Consider the following 19675-nt stretch of genomic DNA (forward strand, 5'->3'; position numbering starts at 1 on the left):
CGAAGCCTCAATGACACCCTCCTTCCTGGACCAACATTGGGAGCCTCTCTGCTGGGAGTTTTACTGCGCTTCAGGGAACATGCGGTGGCGGTTTGTGGTGACATCAGAGGAATGTTCCACCAAGTCCAGCTCTTACCTGAAGACCGGCCTCTTCTCAGGTTCATTTGGAGGGACATGAAACGTGAGAACCCTGCTGATGTCTTTGCGTGGCAGGTCTTACCATTTGGCGCTGCGTGTTCACCATGTTGCGCCACCTTCGCTCTCCAAATGCATGCAAGAGATCACGGAGGTCCTGATGAGGGAGTTAGGCATTCAGTGGGGCGCTGTTTTTACGTGGATAATTGTCTGCAGAGTGTGCATACCTCAGAAGAAGCCAAGGAATTGGTGGACCGGCTTAGGGAAGTGCTAGCATCTGGAGGGTTTGAGATTCGCCAGTGGGCTTGCAATATACCTGACGTTCTCAGGCACCAACCTGCAGAAGCAAGATCTGATAGCATGGAACGATGGCTTTCACAGGAAGAACCAGGCCTGTTGGAACTGGCCCTTGGCCTCAGCTGGCACTGGCAGACAGATACCTTAGGTTACAAGAGCCGACCTTTGGAGTATGGAGCACTCACGATGAGGAATGTTTACAAGGTGCTAGTCTGACAATATGATCCCCTGGGATTTATCGCACCCTACACAACTCGCACCAAACTGATTGTCCAGAGCATGTGGGACAAGCTGCGCGACTGGGATGACCCACTCATCCCTCACGATCTGCAAAAGGCATGGGAGGAGTGGGAATCGGAGTTGCACCTGCTGCCACGTATATCATTACCCCAACCTTATGCTCCACCTCATACCGACCAGATGGTTACCTCCAGACAGGTCCATGTGTTTAGTGATGCCTCTGAAAGGGCCTCTGGATCCATCTCTTACCTGAGCACAGAAGATGTCCAGGGTCGAGTATATCTGGCATTCATGGTGGCTAGATCCAGGGTAGCCCCCCGTCGACAGCATTCCATACCCCGCCATGAGCTCTGTGGTGCCTTGACGGCTGCCCAATTAGCAAAAACAATAGAGAGAGAATCGACAGTGAAGACAGATCAGACAATCCTTTGGAGTGACTCTACAACAGTGTTGACCTGGTTGCAGTCAGAGTCATGCCACTTTAAAGTCTTCATGGGTACTCGTGTAGCCGAGATCCAAGAGCTTACAGGAGGATGTACCTGGCGCTACGTTGACTCCACACAGAACCCGGCAGATGATGTGACGAGAGGAAAGACCTTGGCAGAGTTGGCCGCACCGAACCGTTGGAGCCAAGGGCCTTCCTCCTCAAGGGACCTGCTGAATGGCCATCCTTACCTGGAGCGGTAACAGAACAGGATGTCACGGAGTACAAGAAGTTGGTTTCGTGCGGAGTGGTATCGAGAGCAGACCTACCAGAGACACATTTGAGCCAGTCATACCTTTGTTGGAGGGCCATGGTCGAGGCCGTAGCGCAGGAGGGGTATGGGGCGGCAGATCGAGATAAGGCCCTGACAGAAGCAGACTATCGGCAGGCAGAGATGACGATCTTCCAGAGAGTCCAGGCTGAATGCTTCCCAGAGGAGTTACGGCACCTTAAGGCAGGGAAAGCAGTACTCCGAAGTAGTCGTCTCCTTACCCTGTCCCCTGGACTGGACCCCGGCGAGGGAATCATGCGGGTTGGGAGGAGACTTCAGCACGCTGAATGGTTAGACGCAACGTTCAAGCACCCTATTGTTCTAGACCCCTTGCATCCAGTGACGAAACTCCTCATCCAGGACATGATGCTCGTCTCTGTCACCCAGGCGCTGAGCGAGTATTCGCTGAGATGCGTCGGGTCTTCTGGATTCATCGGGGAAGAGAAGCCATTCGGAGAGTGCAACACAAGTGCAAAGAGTGCCGAAGATGGAAATCTAAGCCGTTGATCCCGAAGATGGCAGACTTACCTGTGGCCCGTCTGCGCTTCTACAAGCCGCCGTTTTACTCGACGGGTGTCAACTGCTTCGGACCGTTTCAGGTCAAGATAGGACGACGCTCAGAAAAGAGATGGGGCATCATTTATAAGTGCCTTACCACCCGGGCGGTGCATCTTGACCTCATGCACAATATGAACGTGGACTCCTTCCTGATGAGTCTCAGGCGGTTTATCGCTCGCAGAGGGACCCCAACTGAGCTCTATTCAGAACAGGGTACGAACTTTAAAGCAGGGGAGAAGGAGCTCCGTGAGTCTTTTAACAACATGTCCTCCGATCTCCAATGCCGCCTTGCCAAGCAGAAGATTGACTTCCGCTTCAACCCCCCTGCAGCTCCTCACTTCGGGGGCACCTGGGAGAGAGAGAGATCAAGTCTGTCAAGACTGCACTGTATACCGTCATAGGAGTTCAACCGGTCTCCAAGGAGGTCTTGCATACAGCCTTACTAGAGGTCGAGGCTATACTGAATGCTAAACCTCTCAGTTATACTTCGTCCAGTGTTGCGGACTTGGATGCAGTGACACCAAATGTCCTCTTGATGGGGTGGCTGGATGGAGCACTACCTCCAGTTGTCTACCCTAAGTGTGAGGGACTAAGCAAGCGGAGATGACGACACTGCCAAGTCATTGCTGATCACTTTTGGGCAAGATTTATCAGGTGTTACCTTCCAACTCTACAATGCAGACAAAAGTGGCATGGTACCCCAGCTGATCTGTCAGTTGATTCAGTAGTACTGGTGATAGACCCGCAGTTTCCCCGGGCGCTCTGGCCAGTTGGTAGGGTGATCAGAGTGCATCAGAGTGCAGATGGTCATGTGAGATCTGCGGACATCCAAGTCAAGGACAATGTTTACACCCGGCCAGTTGCCCGACTTATCAGTCTTCCAATGATTTCAGATTCAGAGGAGAATGAGAAAGGCCCTCCAGTGACTGAGGTGTGAGTCTTTTACAAGTGCAAATTGCATGCAAATTGGGGGCGGCTGTACAAAAGGCCATTGAGAGAATTAGGAGCACTGTAGCAACGACTACAACAGGGACTTTTATTATGAAAGTATGACGCACACAGGAGATCGGAAGTGAAGCAACTCGGCACGGAGCGATCGCATATTGCATCAGCTGCAGCAGATATCAGTTTGTCAGTGGTACAGGTACTGGGGAAGAGAAATAGCACTGATTACCACCACAGATCGAATATATATTGTGCTTTGTGCATCTTATAAGAGTGAGTAAGGTTTATACTGTCACGTTTACTGATTTATGCTCATTGTTATATAGTATGATGCAGTTATTGACTGCATAATGTTACGTGACGGTACTTATTCATCTGTGCTGAAGCTTATGTAGCTTTACAGTGTTTATAGAGATGTTTAGGATGTCATAATATCTCATGTTGATAAATAATGCCAGTAAAATGTTAAAAGATGTTATTGTGAGTGACATAATGCTTGTCAGCTTGTGATTATATTATGTGTTTTCATATTATTATGTCCAGGTGAGGGGAGGAGTCAATAGTTTGTGTATTAAGGCTGTGATGATGTGCTTACTTATATTAGAGTGCTGCTTCGTCTGTTACAGATCAAACCACACCAAATACCAGTACAAACTCATCTAAAGTCAGGACATTACTCAGTATCTGCATGTACATGTGCCTCTCATGCCCGCCTCTCTATCAGTCACTGTTTAATCGCTCGCCACCACTCCTAAGGGCTTCAAACTGACTGGGCCTTTCTTGGACTCATTTAATCCCTTTGGATTCAACCTCTGGAGGTCCGATTGACTCACTGTTGCTTCTTCTACCGTAGCTGGAAGCTGTTCCGCATTCAAGTGGGCATTGTTTAAGGTGCAAGTTTATGATTGGCTCCCCCCTCTGATGTATATTTACCTACTGGTCAAATTAAACCAGTTCAAGTTCATCACTTCCCTCTCTGTCGTGTTCTGACCGACACACCTGTTACACTGCTATTCCCTTCAAAACCAAGCCCTTATTATCTTTCAAGGTAGCCTTCGCTACACCAAAGTTCAAAACCCAAAGCGCAATTATTAAACGGATATTTCACCCAAAATGTTAAATTCTGTCATCACTTACTCAATTTCATGTCGTTTCAAACCTGTATGACTTACTTTCTTCTGTGGAACACAAAAGAAGATGTTTTGAAAAATGTTAGTAACAAAAAAAAACAAACATTTTTCCAAATATCCACAGAAGAAAGTCAATCATGCGGGTGAGTAAATTATGACAGAATGTTAGTTTTTGGGTGAACTATCCTTATGGCCTATCCTTATGTCACATGTTTTTTGACCCTTAAAAAATGTGGTTTAAGTGATGGACCCTGTTTACACATGTATTTAGCGGGAATCACTTGAGACAGATGTTAATATCAGGTGTAAACAGAGGCCTCTGTCTCTCCATGTATATTAAAAAGTGACCTAGCAAAACAGACATCCAGCCTGTTCCCAGAAGATGCAAGCGGAAAAACCTGTAAAGGAGCAAAAATAAAAAGAGAGTGGAAGAAAGAGAGAGAGAAAGAGAAAAGCCTCAAACGATACAAAGCCGCCTCTAAGCACGCTGCTGTTTCCTGACAGCACTTTGTGCTTTCAGAGGCTGAATGAGCAATGATGATAGCTATTAACCAGAGAGCTTATCTCTGTACATGAAGCTTAGATGCCAGGAGCCATGTTACAGAGAGAAAGAGAGAGAGGGAGGGAGAGAGAGAGATGAAGAAGGGCGAATTCTCAACATTTATCACTGTCATTAGGGCAGGCCACATGCTCAGTCTCCACTCAGCCAATGAGGCTTGAATATTCATGACAGCCAAAGCTGGCCTGAGGATACTGAGAAGACTGCATGAGTGTGTATGTCTGAGTGGCTGTGTCTGTGTCTGGGCATCCACGGCTTGCTATTTTGTTGCGTCACGGCAAAGCAGGGGCACAGTACGGGATCGGCGAGGAGAGAGACTGAATAAGGGGAGAAAGAGGGAGGGAGGGGAGACAGGCAATAAGAAGTAAAGTGTTTATTGAGCTATCTATTTATTCGCAAACATCCCCTCATTACTAACATGGAAAGAATCCAATTTTCTCCTCCGAGGGGAAATGCACGGCGCACGAGCAGACCTGCGGGCATAGGGCAGAGAGCAGGAGGAGATCAAAACCAAATGAGAAGACCGGAGAAGTGAGGGGAGAAAACGGTAAATCTCACAAAAACCATCAGATCACATTTCAACACAAAATTAAAAGAAAAAAAGCTTTCTGTATAAAAAAATTAAGCCAATTTTTAGGATCATTAGATCAGGTGTCTTGAGACATTTTATAAAAGTTGAATTTCTTTTAACTTAAACATGCAGCGCTCAAGCCACGAGATATGACAACAGTCAAAGAGATCAGTCTAGCACATTTACAAAGAAGATTTTATAATGACAATTAAGCACATTTTCCCCACAAATTCTCAGTATCACAATGTTTCACACTTTATGTTTTCCCCATTATTCTCAATGGTGATTCTATTTATGAACAGTGATATATGGAATCGAAAAATTACTGTAATCATCATGGTAGAATTTCTTTATTTACACTGATTTAATACATACTGAATAAATGGATGTTTTTTTCATGACAATTAAACACATTTTCACCCAAATTTCACATTATAACGGATATATTTAAATATTTATTTAAATAAATAAACACTTAAAAGGCAAATACTTTTAATTTCAAATTTTTATTATTTTCCTTTAATTAACGCTGATTTAATACTTTTTATACTGAATCATTTACAATTTAAAATAATAATAATACATTTTAGCATTACAGTAATGAGAATTGAAGGAAAATATTCTTAAAGTAAAATGTTAATGTAACAAATATTTAAAAAATTGTCCTAAAATAGGCTTAATTTTATAAATGAATCTTTATCTTATAAAATAAATAAAATTATAGTAAATTGTTTTCTTTTTGTGTTTGGTCTCTAATGTGACCTAGAAAAGTTCTTGTCAAATTCTGTTAGATTCACCTAAAAAGGAAGAAAGACTTGTAGAAGAAAGAATTATAGCTGCATGAAGGAAATCTCTCAGCTGAAACGGAAAGTGAGAGAGACAAGTGAACAGGGAAAAAAAAGACAGAAAGACAAGACGAGGAAGACTGGATTATGGTGGTCTGGGAGGGTCTTCGGTTTCCCACCTGGCTGAAATCATCGTGCCACTTTTAGCCCTGTGGTGGTCTTTTTGAAATCGATGCCCATCGGCCTGCCGTAACGAGGCCAGTGGGGACCGAAGCCACAGGAACAGCACATAGATAGAGTGATAGCATGAAAGCAAGATGTACAAGGGGGATGGAAAAGCTGAGCCCCGAAAAAGAAATGAAAATGAGAGACGGAAGGAGAGAAGACAGATAACGCTCTCTGAGAGCATTTAGGCTAGAGATCTGTGGAAAAAAAATAGCAAGAATGCTGTGGTATCACTGACCAATCAATAACAACTACCAACAATACTTCAAAGAACCTCTCAAAATCTATATAATTTTATCACACGTTATTTGTCCGTACTTCACAATGCCCAAATCACCACAAGGAATGTTAGCAGAACAACTGAGACGTCTGCCACAGATAAGAATGCTTGAAATCAAATCTGTAAATCACTTGATGAGTAAACCCAATCGCATATGAAATCTTTAGCTGGCGAGAGACCCTGTCCTGACAGCCCACGTGGCCGCCTCACCTTCAGTTCTTTAATAATTCAGCGGCGGGCGTGTTTATTGATGACTTCTTCCCTGCTGCAAAGAGCTTCATCATATTTTCTTAGTCCCTTTAGTGCAGCTTGCTTAGAAAAGAACACAGCAGATTACATCCCTATTTTAATATGGGTGGAAAACATACACACTAAAAGCTAAAACGATGCACGCCGCCAAATGCGGTTAGATATTTTTTTTCCCCATGTGGTGTGAGCGTTGGGAATTTCTCAGCTGCTAGAGGATGCTGGCGTAAATAAAAACATCCTTTGGCAGTGAGACCCTAAACAGTCCCTGGAAAAGCAACAAGCCTTTAAAACAACACTCACAACAATAGGGCCTAATTAGCCGACAAAAACGCTATCGTCCTGAGAGAAAAAAAGATCAGCTGTTTTTACTATTTCATCAACTTAGCACTGAGGGACTCAGAAAGCGCCTGGGCTTTTTTCCATCTAAAATGAGGCATATAAAAGTGATCAAACAGGTTTGAGGAGCAGGGGCAGGGGAGTCATCCCTCAGGATGAATGAGTGGACATAGTCCAATCCGGCGGACCCGGGGAGAACTAGCTATCATTAGAGCTGCCTTTTAAGACAGGCTAAAGCCCTTTAAAAACACGGCCCCCTCCTCACCGCTCCATCTTAGTCTCTCCCACATGAAGTGCTGAGCCCCAAAAGGATGGGGAGCATTTGATCTGTAGGCAGGAAAAGAAGGCAAGAGTGTGAGCTTGTGCACAGTTGAGTGCGTGAGTGTGTGTGTGTGTGTGTTCCTATGAAAGTGGAAAGCTGGACAGTCAGCTGAGAGTTAGCATTTGTGTGTATTTTGGTTTGTCTCCGCACGTATTGTCGGGATGGTGGTATGGGGGGAGGCTTTGTTATCTTTCCTTCACACAAAGCCTGGAGATCTGGCTGGACTGAAAACCCTATTTTTTGCACCTCTTTTTGTGAGGAGAGAAAAAAACAAAACAAAATGAATGCCTCTGTCATGGTCTTCCCCAGTCGCCTGTATCACAGCGCTACACAACCGCTCATGCAAATCACTGATGAGGAATTAAATCATGTGTGTGATTGGGTGCACTTTCTATTGTGATAAGAAAGAACAGAACGGCTGTCTTTTTAACTACCTTTTGTAAACTTGTTGGTGCTGGAAATGTTACAAGATGGACAGTCTTCTGAAATTGTGGGAGTCAACATGGTGTTTGTGTACATTGGTCAGGATGTAACCAAATAAGATTGGGGTGAAAATAATTAAGGCCAAAGGGAGCCAGAACAAAAGGCTTGGAGGGTCTTAAAAGTACTTGTAAGTATGTATATAAAAGGTCTTTTCAACACATTTCAATAACTACAAATGTTAGCAAGCTTAGCATAGAACTAATTGGTTAAAGTCGGCATGAAATTAAAAATCTACTTTCTAAATGCTTGTTAGTGATCTTATAGTGAACGATTCATCCATGCTTATGTTTCATTTTTGCATACATGTAATTTTTAATAAAAATTTCATAACTCGATCTTTCGGGGAAACAGCAGACTTCTCTCTGGTGACGTATGCTAGACTTTTCCAATCATTTAGTCCGCTTAAACTCCCTTTTTTACAATCCTCATCAAACTTACATTCAGATCTGAATCCATCCATCAACAACTAATGGATATAACCAAGTCCCAGTCCTACATTTTTTTTTCTTTTTTGAAAACTTGTTTCGCTTGGATGTACGTAGCAATATGTAAGAGAAGGTCTGTTCCATACATCTGTTGCTACTTCTGTTCCATAAGCTAGAACATAATATTGCAATCATACGCTTTGTTTCAGCTATTACAAACAGCTTCCACATGGACAGGATCTTGCATAACAGCAGTAAATAGATTCTCATGAACAGAAATTGTTTGCCTGAGGAGGTAACCGTAGCAACAGCTGACCATTTAAGAACTTTTTGTTCTTTTCTAAAATAATTTCTAAAGGGAATTTTTGGGGATTCATCTTGTGCAACTCAAACTCTTTTGGCACCTCAAGAACTTTGTGTCCTTTTCATATTATTATTGGATGAAAAACACTCAAATGCATAATCATGATTTTCATAAAACTTCAGTTTAAAAGCCTTTCACTTAAATATTTGGCTAACTGTGTTGGGACAACACAACCCATTTTGCCAAGATTAACCTTAGCATTGCCAGCCAAATATATCCTATACCAACTCCTGTACAAAAGCAGACATCCCCTGACAGTCATTGAAACTTTGCACAGAGAATGAAAACAGCAAGAATTTATGAATTTCCCTTTGAAAACCTTGATCAACTGGTATTCTGAATAAAGGGGGATTCATGCATGTTCATCCTTACCTCTGTCCTCTTCTGTGTTGTTCCTCTGCTGTTGGCATCGCTCCAGCTCTGCCAGTTCACTCAGTAACTCTATACCATAATTTGGGGTCACTGCGTTCCCAGACTCAGGCACAGGGGCCACCATACAGGCATCTCGAGTGGCACACAGTGCTGCTGCGATGAGCAGCTCTAGGCTCCAAATGCAGCTCCCAGGGTACTGACTGCCCAGGGCAGAGGGCACGGGGCAGGGGGAGAAAGGTGGCGAGGATGAGTCAGTGGGTGACGTGCACTCATCCTTAGCAGTCTTCTCTGGATCCTGTGCAGTAGGTCCCACAGACTGAGATTCCTGGGTGGTGGTCACAGCTAAGTCTTGTAGCTCCTCAACCTGCTCCTTGTTGTCTTTAGCTGTTGCTGGACTCTCCATTCCACTCGCCTGGCTGTTGGGGATCATAGTCGCTCCTTCTGGAAGGGGGTCCACTACGGTAGAGTCAGTAATGGGGCAAAGGGAAGTTTGTGAGAGAGTGGAATCCACCTGTCCTTCATCTACCTGTCCGTCCGCTTCTATTACTCCTCCCTCATCCTCTACATCATCTACTTCCTGGGACGTCCTAATGGGAGAACCCACTCCAGTGTGGCACACAAGCTCCTCCCCTTTGGGAGAAAGGGGGTGGGGCTGGGGCGCAGGTTCAGCAGGTTCTGCTTGCTCCGCCTCCAAGTCTGCATGCTCAGCCAATTGGACTTCTTGAGGGGAGGGGCCACCTTTGTAACCCATGGCGACTGCGGGGTAAGTGTAGCCAGGAGGGAGATCTATAGGAAAAAATGGGAATAAAACTGATTGTGTGTTTCCATAAACATTGATGTTGGTTTGGGCTCCTCAACCTTGTTTGAAGTCACTCTATTACAAGCATAAAGATTTAACTGCTCCTGAAACACACTTCAGCACACAGCGAACCAGCAAGCCATTACCATTCATTTGTAATACACATCACAATATGACCTTGTGAGTTAAGGGGCATGGCCCCCTGCTGCTGAAGTTCAGAGAGGGGTGATATATATGCTGTATACAGAAGCATTAGCGACAGTGTGTACCATTCGTTGCGTTTATCTAGTATAACTCACACACATAATGGAACCGGCGCCATAAAGGCTATAGAGCAGGCATGAGCAAATTTTCCATGAATATTGAATTATGTTCAAGTTGTTATGGATGCAGTGTGTGCAAGAGAGAGAAGGAGTGCATGGAGGAATGTTTTTGTATAAATTAGTCTTTAAGTGAGAGTGTGTATTCGTCTCGTCCGCCGTGTGAGTGAAAACGATTGCACAGGACACGTTGCTTGCATGAAAGGGCGAGAGTGTGTGTGCGTCTATATGAGATCTGTAGCATAGCCGGGTATATTGATGACAGCATGGTGTCTGGGTGTGATTGCACAGCCAGCCCTGTCACCTCAGTGCTGTATTATTGATGGTATCCATCCGCCAGATGAATGCATATCCCTTCGCCAGCCAGCACTCAAGGACCTCTGAAGGATAAGAGAGGCCCTATCTGCTGTCTCACTGACCTCCCCACTGTTTTCTGTCTGTCTCTCTCTCACACTGTACGGCAAGCCGCTCCCTACGGCATCTATGCTTTCTTGCACATTCAAATGTGTCACAAATGGATACAATGGTGCAAAGACTTGAACACAAAGTGAAAAGTCAGTGCTTACTCTTCCATTCACATTAACAGGTTGATTGTCTTCGTTAATCAAAGGGCAACAAGTCCTTCAAAGGTCCTGTGCATCTTATCTGCAGCAAAATATATCTCTCTTCTGTTCACTGTCCCTGTGGTCAGGGTCTTTTTTTCTATTCGACCATCTCTTCTCTTCTTTTTTTCCTTCTCTCCTCCACTTCACTCCCTCTCCCCCAGGGGTTTGTGGAGCCAGACACGATGGCAAGATCCTAACCTTGAGAATGAAATGAAATGTTCCGGCCTCTTTCCTCTAGTCACTTATTTTTTAGACTCAAATGCGAGGGCATTGGGATAGGAAGCGTGTTCGAGAAAAGCACTATTCTGGCTTTTATTATTTGCTTTATTCTGTTCACCCCTTTTTTCAGACTGGATTATTAGTCCAAATAAACCAATCCACTGCCTTTTTATCATCGGACTCATGTTAGAATGTGTTCTGATTCAAATACTAAGCCCGTACAGGGGCATAGTAAACATTATTTTAGCAATTTCAAAGTATGTTCTCCCTCTTTTTGGGAAATAAGCAGGGCTGCATCAATATGGAAATTTTGTCAGAAACTGATGCTGATAATTATTAATATTTTTATGTCAGTTACTGATTTCTGAACAGATTTCTATGTAACGATCATTCAATTTTTGTTTTTACTTTATACAAGTCAAAAGGAAAATAGAACTTACAAAATACTAGTGTATCATGGATAAAAAAATATGACAGACTCTGAGTAAACATTTAGTTTCATATGAGTTTAACAATAGCTAAGACAATTAGAAATAGTTGAAGTCCCATTGTCAATTGGCTATAATTTATTGGGTTGTATCAGCAAATTTATCAAATGATACTGATATGACCATAAGCATATCTTGCATGCCCATAAATAATCCTATTTTTTGTTATATTTCATATTTTTTATGTTATATTTAATTTGATGTTATGCTTTGATATGTTATGGCTAATGCTAACTTACTAGCATTTGCCTTTCAGTAAATAAGTTGTGCCAACATAACAAAACCTAATCAATATTAATGAGCCCAGCTTATAGGGCTCATAATGAGTCTTCCTTACACTTTTTATTTAATTTCTACATCCCTGTCGCATTCACAATTGTACTCATTTGAGCTAGAAACTACATTTCTACAGGTACAGGTAAACTACAGGCTTCTACAATGCATGTTTGTTTCTGTATGTACACTAAATACATTTACCATTCGTCCTACTGAAATTACAGACATGAATGCTGCCATTTTCCCACTCACCAGGCTCCAGCGACTGAGGGTAGTCCTGTGGTGGCTGGCCCTCACTCCTCTTGTCCTGGGACTCTGCAGGTTTTGGCAGGTGGCGAGGGGTGGCGTGGGGGGGGCTGAGTGCTGGGGAGCGAGGGGCAGCCACAGCCGGGCTGGGCTCAGGGCAAGGCGTGCAGGGCGTACTCTTGAGGTGGGACCGTGGGGCGGGCAAGCGACAGCAGGGCGAAAGGCGAGAAGTGCAGCCCCCTGGGGACGAGGAGGAGGGGGGCAGTTTAGCGGAGGGGCCAACGGAGAAAGGGCTAGTGTGCTTGGACGTACGGAGCTCAGACGATTCCTCAACCAGATCGATGGGGGGATCCTCAGGTTTCCTCTGCAAAAACACAAGAAATTCAAACAGGCTTCAGAGACTGTATAACACAGAGTACTACACCAACACTGGGAAGTCAAACATTATGCATATCAATATTATTCCCAGTTTCCTCACAACTGAAATGCATTTATAGTGGAAAAAGGATGCTAACATGGAGCTAGTTATGATTCAGTCATCTCAGATTTCTTGCGTAAAGACAGGTACCAGGGAAGCAGTACAATGGGTGCTAATGATCCATCGTACACTTGCATTCTGCTCTGCTTCTTTGTACAAAAGCAGTCAGATAAAAGCCTGAATCCTGCCCCGTTCCTGAGAAGAATCCCACTCTTTCAAAACTTCCAACATTAAGATGCGCTTTGAAAATGAAAGCCGTCCATTCTTTGGCTATAACTGCTATGAATTTCTAAAAGCAGGAATAACAGGCCTTTCACAACTTCAGGCACCCTGGGTAGGTCTGCTGAAAGGCGCCGGGCTTCTGTAGAAAAATAACTGTTGGGAAATCACCTTGAGGGGTATGAGGAAATGTGGCTAACCAGATGTACTTGCACTTTTTCATTCATGTGTTACCTGCGAGTGACTGTGTCTGTGCGCCAGCTCCATCGCCTGTGCTGCGCGGTGCTGCTGGTGCTGATGTTGCTGCAGCGCATAGAGTTCCTGTTGCCGTAGAAACTGGCAGCGGGAGTAGACAGCAGGATGCTGCATGTGTGAGGCGGGCCCTCGGGCTCCGTAAACAGGGGGCCACAGTCCCTGCTGCTCCATTACATCTACAGAGAGCAAGAAAGAGAAAGGAATGAGAAAAGATTGAACAAAGGTTTTTCTTTTGCCTCAAGGCAAGTCTCACTTATCGCTCTGAAGGCCTATTGATTTACGGCTAAAAGGTTCCCCTCCTTTTCTGTCCCTCTATTCTTCCACTCTTTTTTTCTTTCCAAAAGTCATCCTCCGTCCCCAGGGCAAAAAACCCTTACATTTCCACAACCCTTTCCTCATCATGTAGCGCACTCAACCCGTGGGCGAAGAGAGAATGCAAACTGCCTCCTTTTTTCATTGTCTGTCCCTCGCACTCACCGTTAGTCATACCTCAGCGGATTAACGCAAAACGACGGTCACCAGTGAGCTCACCAGCCACACTTGCCTGATCTCTGGCTTGTGCACGCCGCAGTGCCAGTCAAGACGATTCAGCGCTGCTGTCTCAAACTGTCACATGAATGTGGCTCCTCTGACAAGATCTTCCTGACAGCCTGCTGAGAGCGGCAGGCAAGAAGGGTCTACTCCCAAAAGGGCTCGCTCATTCACAAGAGCTGAGGCGGAGTTATTATGCCTGTAATAATGGTTAGGTGATGGGTGTTGGCCTTAAAAAGGAGCAAAAATGTTATACCCAGAGATTAACTCTTGAGGAGGGGAGATAGACACGGAAGCGTTGAGGTCATCCGTTGTTTCGGCCTCACAAGGCAGCGCCCACTGGCCGCCTGATGCATATTGCATGCAAAAATGGCATGCTTTGACTTCAAATAGCCAGTTCCAATCTAACTTAGTGATGCAAAATAACTTAACTGGAAACAAAGTTGTTTACAAAGTACAAGGAGCGTTTTTGTTTTGAGGATGAAATAAATCATTGGATTTGGCAAAATTTGCCATGTTTGTGACATCAAATATTTGAAAAATTGGAACATTTTGTTCCAAACTAGTATGACTTTCTTTTGTGGTACACAAGGTAAGTTATTTCAAAGAAATACAATGAAAAAATTTCATTATATGGACAAAACCAGTTCTTCAAAATGTCATGTTTTTTTGTAATGACGTGAGTGTGAGTAAATCATGCCAGAACTTTCACTTTTATGTGAACTATCCCTTTAATTAGATAAACTGAAAGGTAGACCAGACTTTCAAAGTCTGCCTACATGAGACTAGGCATCTCACAGATGCACTTTTGTGCTGTTTAATCGCAAAGCAAGCAGGATATTTGAAAGGAGTCTGTCATTTCTGAAACAAGCTGATCAGATAGTAAGGATGGAGGAAGATGGAGAGAGAGGGAGAGAGTGCAGAGGGATGAAGCGCAGCTGTGCAAAGCACTTAGTCTCAGCCTTGAGCCTCAGCCCACAGAAATTTCAACACAATATGTTTTTCTTTCAGCCATTCGGTTTTGCATGCTGCATATTCTCCGCCCCTCCTTCTCTGATGTATGGCAAGGACCTTTGTTTGGGAAAGATTACTGGGACAGGGTTATGTTTCCCTAGGGAGGGATCCAATGGATGCACTTCCGTTCTTTGTTGCGGAAAGGGGAGTGTGACGCTAAGGAGCAGAGAGCTAATTAAATTTCACAGCCAGTGAAGGGAGAAGAAATGCCGAACAGAGGCGCACAGCACAGGACAGCAGAGCACAGCACAATACTGCAAAAAGCCATGCGATGATGTGCTGCACAGCAAGGCACAGTATAATAGGGTGGAAAGACATTCAGAGATGCACAACAAATCAAAGCACAATGCCAGAACTGTGCAGACACGATAGCACAACCGAGCACAGCATGGCATGACAAGGCACAGCGCAGTATAGTTTAAAACCATTAAAGAGATGCTAAGAATACCATATCCAAACTTTGCTCAGATGGCATGGCGCATCAGAGAATGACACAACCTGCTGGCATGAGCTGATCCTAAATATTCCTTTGGTTTTAAAGTGCATAATAACTTATTCCAAAATAAAATACATTTGCCTTCATAATCTTTCTGAAAAATGTAACTACTGTAAATACTAACTATAAAAAAATGTAACTACCACAACTACTAAAATGATTTTCCTTTTCCGCTGACATCATCTAGGCCACTCGGGCTATTAAATAATGTTAACCAACAAGTAAATCCAAAATCTAAAAAAAAAAAAAAAAGTAAAGAAAGAAAATGCTGTGCCACTGTGCTAAACGAACATAGTGCCCCGGTGCCCCTTACCTCCTCAGGTTCCACACATTGACGCAAAGTAGACAAACTCCTAAAAACCTACCTGGGCCAATTCTGCTGCTGTGCGAGCACTAACGTATTCATACAAATTTAATCTGAACCAATAGACCCTGAAACGTACACCCACACAGTGACTTTAGATCTCCATTTCTCTTGCTCGCACACGCTTATCTATGCATACGTCCCCCTCCTCCCCACACACTCAAAGTCAAATACGCAAGCTATCTACTTGAAATGATAATTTGTTTAAACAGTTCGAATAATTCCACTTTGTGCATTCAGAGTGTGCATTAGGGCTGCTTGTGAAACTGTTCCCATTAAGTCCATACCACAATGTGCTGTAAATGCCTGCTTGGCTTAGTGAAGCATTTCACAATAATGATTACAGAATGATACAGGGGCAGAAGGGGATGAGATGGAACTGTACAGAGGGGCAAGGGACATTAGACCCAAGGGGAAGAAAAATCAGTGTCGAATTCCAGAACAGAAAAAGTGGACAGAATGACTATGGATCAAATTGCTGTAACTGTCTGGCTGTAAAAGTAAAAGTTCACCCAAACATTAAATCTATATTTATTTCTAGTTATTAATTGATCATTAATAACTTCATTATGGGGGAAAAAAAGCATGGTGAAGATTCTTCAAAAATCATCTTTTGTGTTGCACTGGAAAAAAGTCGACTGCACCAAATAATTAGAAGATTTCAGAGTGAAAAAAAATTCAATATGAATGAATATATGGAGCTGACTTGAAATATGCTTTATGATTGTACTCAAATGAATGTTCACAATAAACATAAAATGGAAAAAAAATAATATGTGGAGTTGAATACCCTCCATACTGCTCCATACTTTAACCTATTAACGTTGTTTCTACAACAACCAAATAAAATACCAGTAATTTTGGGCAGTGTACCAAGGTGATGGGTGACAGGGTGGGCTGCTGGCTCAGTAGGCAATACCACCAGGGCGGCAGAGGGGTCCTGAGGCAGGGGCAAAACTGGTTGCAAGGGGCTGGGCATGGTTGCAGAGAAGCCGGGGGTCAAATTCTGGTGCAATGCTGCATGACTGAGACCTGAACAGAGACATGGAAAGCTGCTTAATGATGAAAGATTTTATCTTATGTTTCAATACTAATGGGCAATTCATTGATTATTTAGTAGGGTAAAACTAATTAACCAACACATGCGGAAATTCAACAAGACAGTGAAGTATATTGTAATCTAATATCATCAAAATAGCAAAAAACAGACGGCTTTTGCTTACCATAAGAGTGTCCCATCCAGAGGGAGGGACTTCCTGTCCGAGGCATCCAGTGATGATGGGCGGGATGGGCGTGAGCAGATGGCTCAGCGCCTAATTGGCTACCGCCTGGCAAAATAAGGTGTGAGGTCAAATCTCCATGGCAACTACTGGAGGGGTGGATCCTGGCAAAGTCAACTCTGCCTTTGTTTTCCCTGAAGGGAAGCCATCAAAATGGCACAAAGTTACTCTCTATGGCATTACAACTACAGTGCAGCATGCTAACTCTTCAGGTTGGTCTTTGTTTATATTCAACTAATTGCGGTAAATACAGAAATTAAACTGGAAAGATCAATTTGACTAACAGCCGTACCTGAGGAGGAGTTCTCGCTCTCTGTCGTATGGAGGCAGTCCAAGCTGTTCCTCACAGACTCTTTTCGTGTCTTCATCCACCTCCCGCTCCAGCGGGTACATTGGGCGTCCAACACCTAACACAGAATAGTTCAGCAACACAATCTAGAAACCCGCCAATGATTAAACTCATTTATTTGCTAATTTCAGTGGTGTACACACCATTTATATTCTTTTCAATAAAATGCTAAATCACACATATAGGATAGCGGGATATCAAAGGTACAGAAAGATACACTTATTAGATTCAGATTCATGCCTTGTTGTCATTCTATCTCTGTATACTGCCTGAAAAAGCAGCATTTTCAGATATCAGACAGATTAGGTGTTGCAACTGGGCGATAGCTACTCAGTGTTTTAAACAGGTGGCTGTAAAGAGCAATTTGGCATTCACGGTAACACCTAAAATACCCAATATGGTAAGGTTATACCTACAAAATATCAAGGGATGACAAATAATTTGGATAAACAACCAAAAATATCTTGTTTGTGAACATTCTTTTAATCACAAGCTTGTTTTTCTATGAAGTTTCCAAAAGTTCATCAAGTATATCCAGTAAACTGAAAATTTATATATAGCTTGTTAGAACACACACTTGTACACACAGACAAACACCAGACCTCCCGCTGAGAGTCGCTTACCCTTCATGCTGGGCATCACTCTACTATGGTGGCTGTGGGTGGGATGCCCGTCTGGCAGGCGGCACAGGGGCTCTCTCTGCCTGGCAACGGCCACTGCTATCCCTACAGGGGGCTGTCTCACCTCTCCCTCCCCCTGAACTTCCCCTGAGTCCTTGCCTGCCCGCTCATTCTCCCCAGATGACGAGGCTCTCCTGGGGGGCAGGGTCTGCTTCGCCTCCTGAAGAGCATAGCTCAAACCACTTCCACTTTTGCCATTTCTCTCATTCCTTTCACTCCTCTCCCCAGTAACTGCCCCCTGCTTGAGGCAGCCTAGGCCACCAAACGGGCTCTTCTGAGAGAACAGCAGTGGTTGCTGGCTGCTATATTTCATCAGACTCCTCATGGCATTGCTTTCAGGTCCCTGTGGGCGCAGTGTGGCCTCCTGTGGGGCAGTTAGAGGAGGAGGAGGCCCTTGGTCCCCATGTGAAGTCTGGGAAGTAGCACCTAGAGAGTTGTAAGCCTTGTGCGGCTCTTCATCCAGTTGAGCCGGGTGTCCTCGCACCTCTGAGGAGGGATGAGTGCCGGTCTGATGCCCGCTGTATCCCTGTGATGTTGACTCCATGTCCATCTTCCTCTTGTCTTGTGTGCCGTTGCCAGGCTCCAACTCTGGACCCTGTCCACCAGTGCTAGCCCTGTTACTGTGCTGCTGATGACGTATCCGTGCAACTCTCTGACTGTTCCTTTGAAGAGTACACTCAGCTTCTGTGGCACCTTTACCTTCGGATGACGCCCTGTTTGATGGACCTGAGTGGGAACAGTCCCGGAAAGGTGGGGTGCTGGCATAAATGCTACTCTTAGCTTGGTGGCCACCCTTTGTCCCCTGTGGCAGAGAGGGACGGAAGGCATCAGATTCCTCACTGCTGTCCAAGCTACATGAACGAGCTGTGTGGGGATGCTGATTCTGACTGTGTTGAACCTCGTTTGTGCGTGAATGGGGGCCTTGGGGCCAGTCTGGGCTCTTGTCTGCTTTGCCATATGCATGTTGCTGCTGGGAAGATTTTCTTTGGCAGCTACTCGGAGGAGGCAGTAGGGTAGCTACTCGACTTCCACTGCTACTCCTCTCAGGAGTTTTGGTTTCTTTCCCCGCACTGCCCCCAACCGCAACCATCCCACCTCCCACACCTCGACAGTGAGGGTTCCCCAGCTGGAACGGTCCACTGGTTTTGTCTCCCTGTGGCCCCACAGAGGGCACAAAGGTAGGCCCTGTCACCTCAGAGTCCCTGCCAAGCCTCTTTTCCTGAGCAGTGGGCATGGTTAGTGGAGCAGGGGGTGGTGGGCAGAAAAGATCAGGGTGGGGATGATGAGGATGGTGATGGTGTGGATGACTTGGGTGCAGCCAGGATCCTCCCATGGCAGAGCCTAGGCCCAGGGGAGGGGGCATGGAATAGGGCACTGGGTGGACATGGCCCAGCATGGCACTGTGGCGAAGACAGTCTGAGGGTGGCTCGCTAATTCGCATCTCTCCACTGACCCCCTCCTTGCAACAGTGACTCTCTCCGCTTGTCTGCCTGCCAGTCCCCAGAACAGAGGCCCCCGGCCCCACACAACTGGGCAGGGAACCCCTGGTGGTGGCCCCTGGATCAGAGCCATTCTGGGTCTTGGTGCTAAGCAGGCATGAACTAAGGTGCTTGGGGTCGTCTTTGTGCCGGAAGTCCTCTTCTAGTCCTTGAGGATGGTGCTGGTGCTGGTGCTGGTGCTGGTGGTGAAGGGTGGGAGGACCGTGATGATGCCGATCCTGCTTGGACTCTTGTTTACTCTTTTCTTTTTCTTTTCCTCCGGGTGCTACTCTTCGCTCCACTGCACCCATCTCTTTGGAGCTCTTTTGGGAAGCTGTGCTCCCAGGCTCCCTCTCATGACTGCAGGAGTCCAGCGGGTGGGCAGGGGCAGTCCTAGATAGTGATGGGAGGTTGTGATTTGTGGAGAGAAGGTGGGGCTGCGATGGGAGGCTTCGTAGATAGAAATCTTAGAAAATAAATAAATTTAGACAAATACTTTTGCAAAGTCTGTTTATTGTTGCTTGACAGAAGAAATGGAACCTCACTC

The 19675-nt window shown here is 44.9% G+C and overlaps 1 protein-coding gene across 4 annotated transcripts in view; it reads right to left on the reverse strand.

Annotated features, from left to right (window-relative positions):
• Positions 1-19675, reverse strand: part of LOC107581601 (BAH and coiled-coil domain-containing protein 1-like) — a 118160-nt gene that overhangs the window by 29536 nt on the left and 68949 nt on the right. For 3 of the 4 annotated variants that reach the window (XM_016267232.1, XM_016267230.1, XM_016267229.1), the window contains 7 exons: positions 17594-19594; positions 16914-17028; positions 16565-16755; positions 16215-16373; positions 12916-13112; positions 11991-12348; positions 9032-9817 (listed from right to left, as the gene is read on the reverse strand). In XM_016267232.1, the coding sequence (XP_016122718.1) occupies positions 9032-9817; positions 11991-12348; positions 12916-13112; positions 16215-16373; positions 16565-16755; positions 16914-17028; positions 17594-19594 (3807 nt within the window). The remainder of the gene's footprint in view (positions 1-9031; positions 9818-11990; positions 12349-12915; positions 13113-16214; positions 16374-16564; positions 16756-16913; positions 17029-17593; positions 19595-19675) is intronic. The other variant, XM_016267231.1, reaches the window with a different exon arrangement.

The sequence above is a fragment of the Sinocyclocheilus grahami genome, unplaced genomic scaffold (assembly GCF_001515645.1).
Source record: "Sinocyclocheilus grahami isolate Dianchi unplaced genomic scaffold, SAMN03320097.WGS_v1.1 scaffold36.1, whole genome shotgun sequence".
NCBI lineage: Eukaryota > Metazoa > Chordata > Actinopteri > Cypriniformes > Cyprinidae > Sinocyclocheilus > Sinocyclocheilus grahami.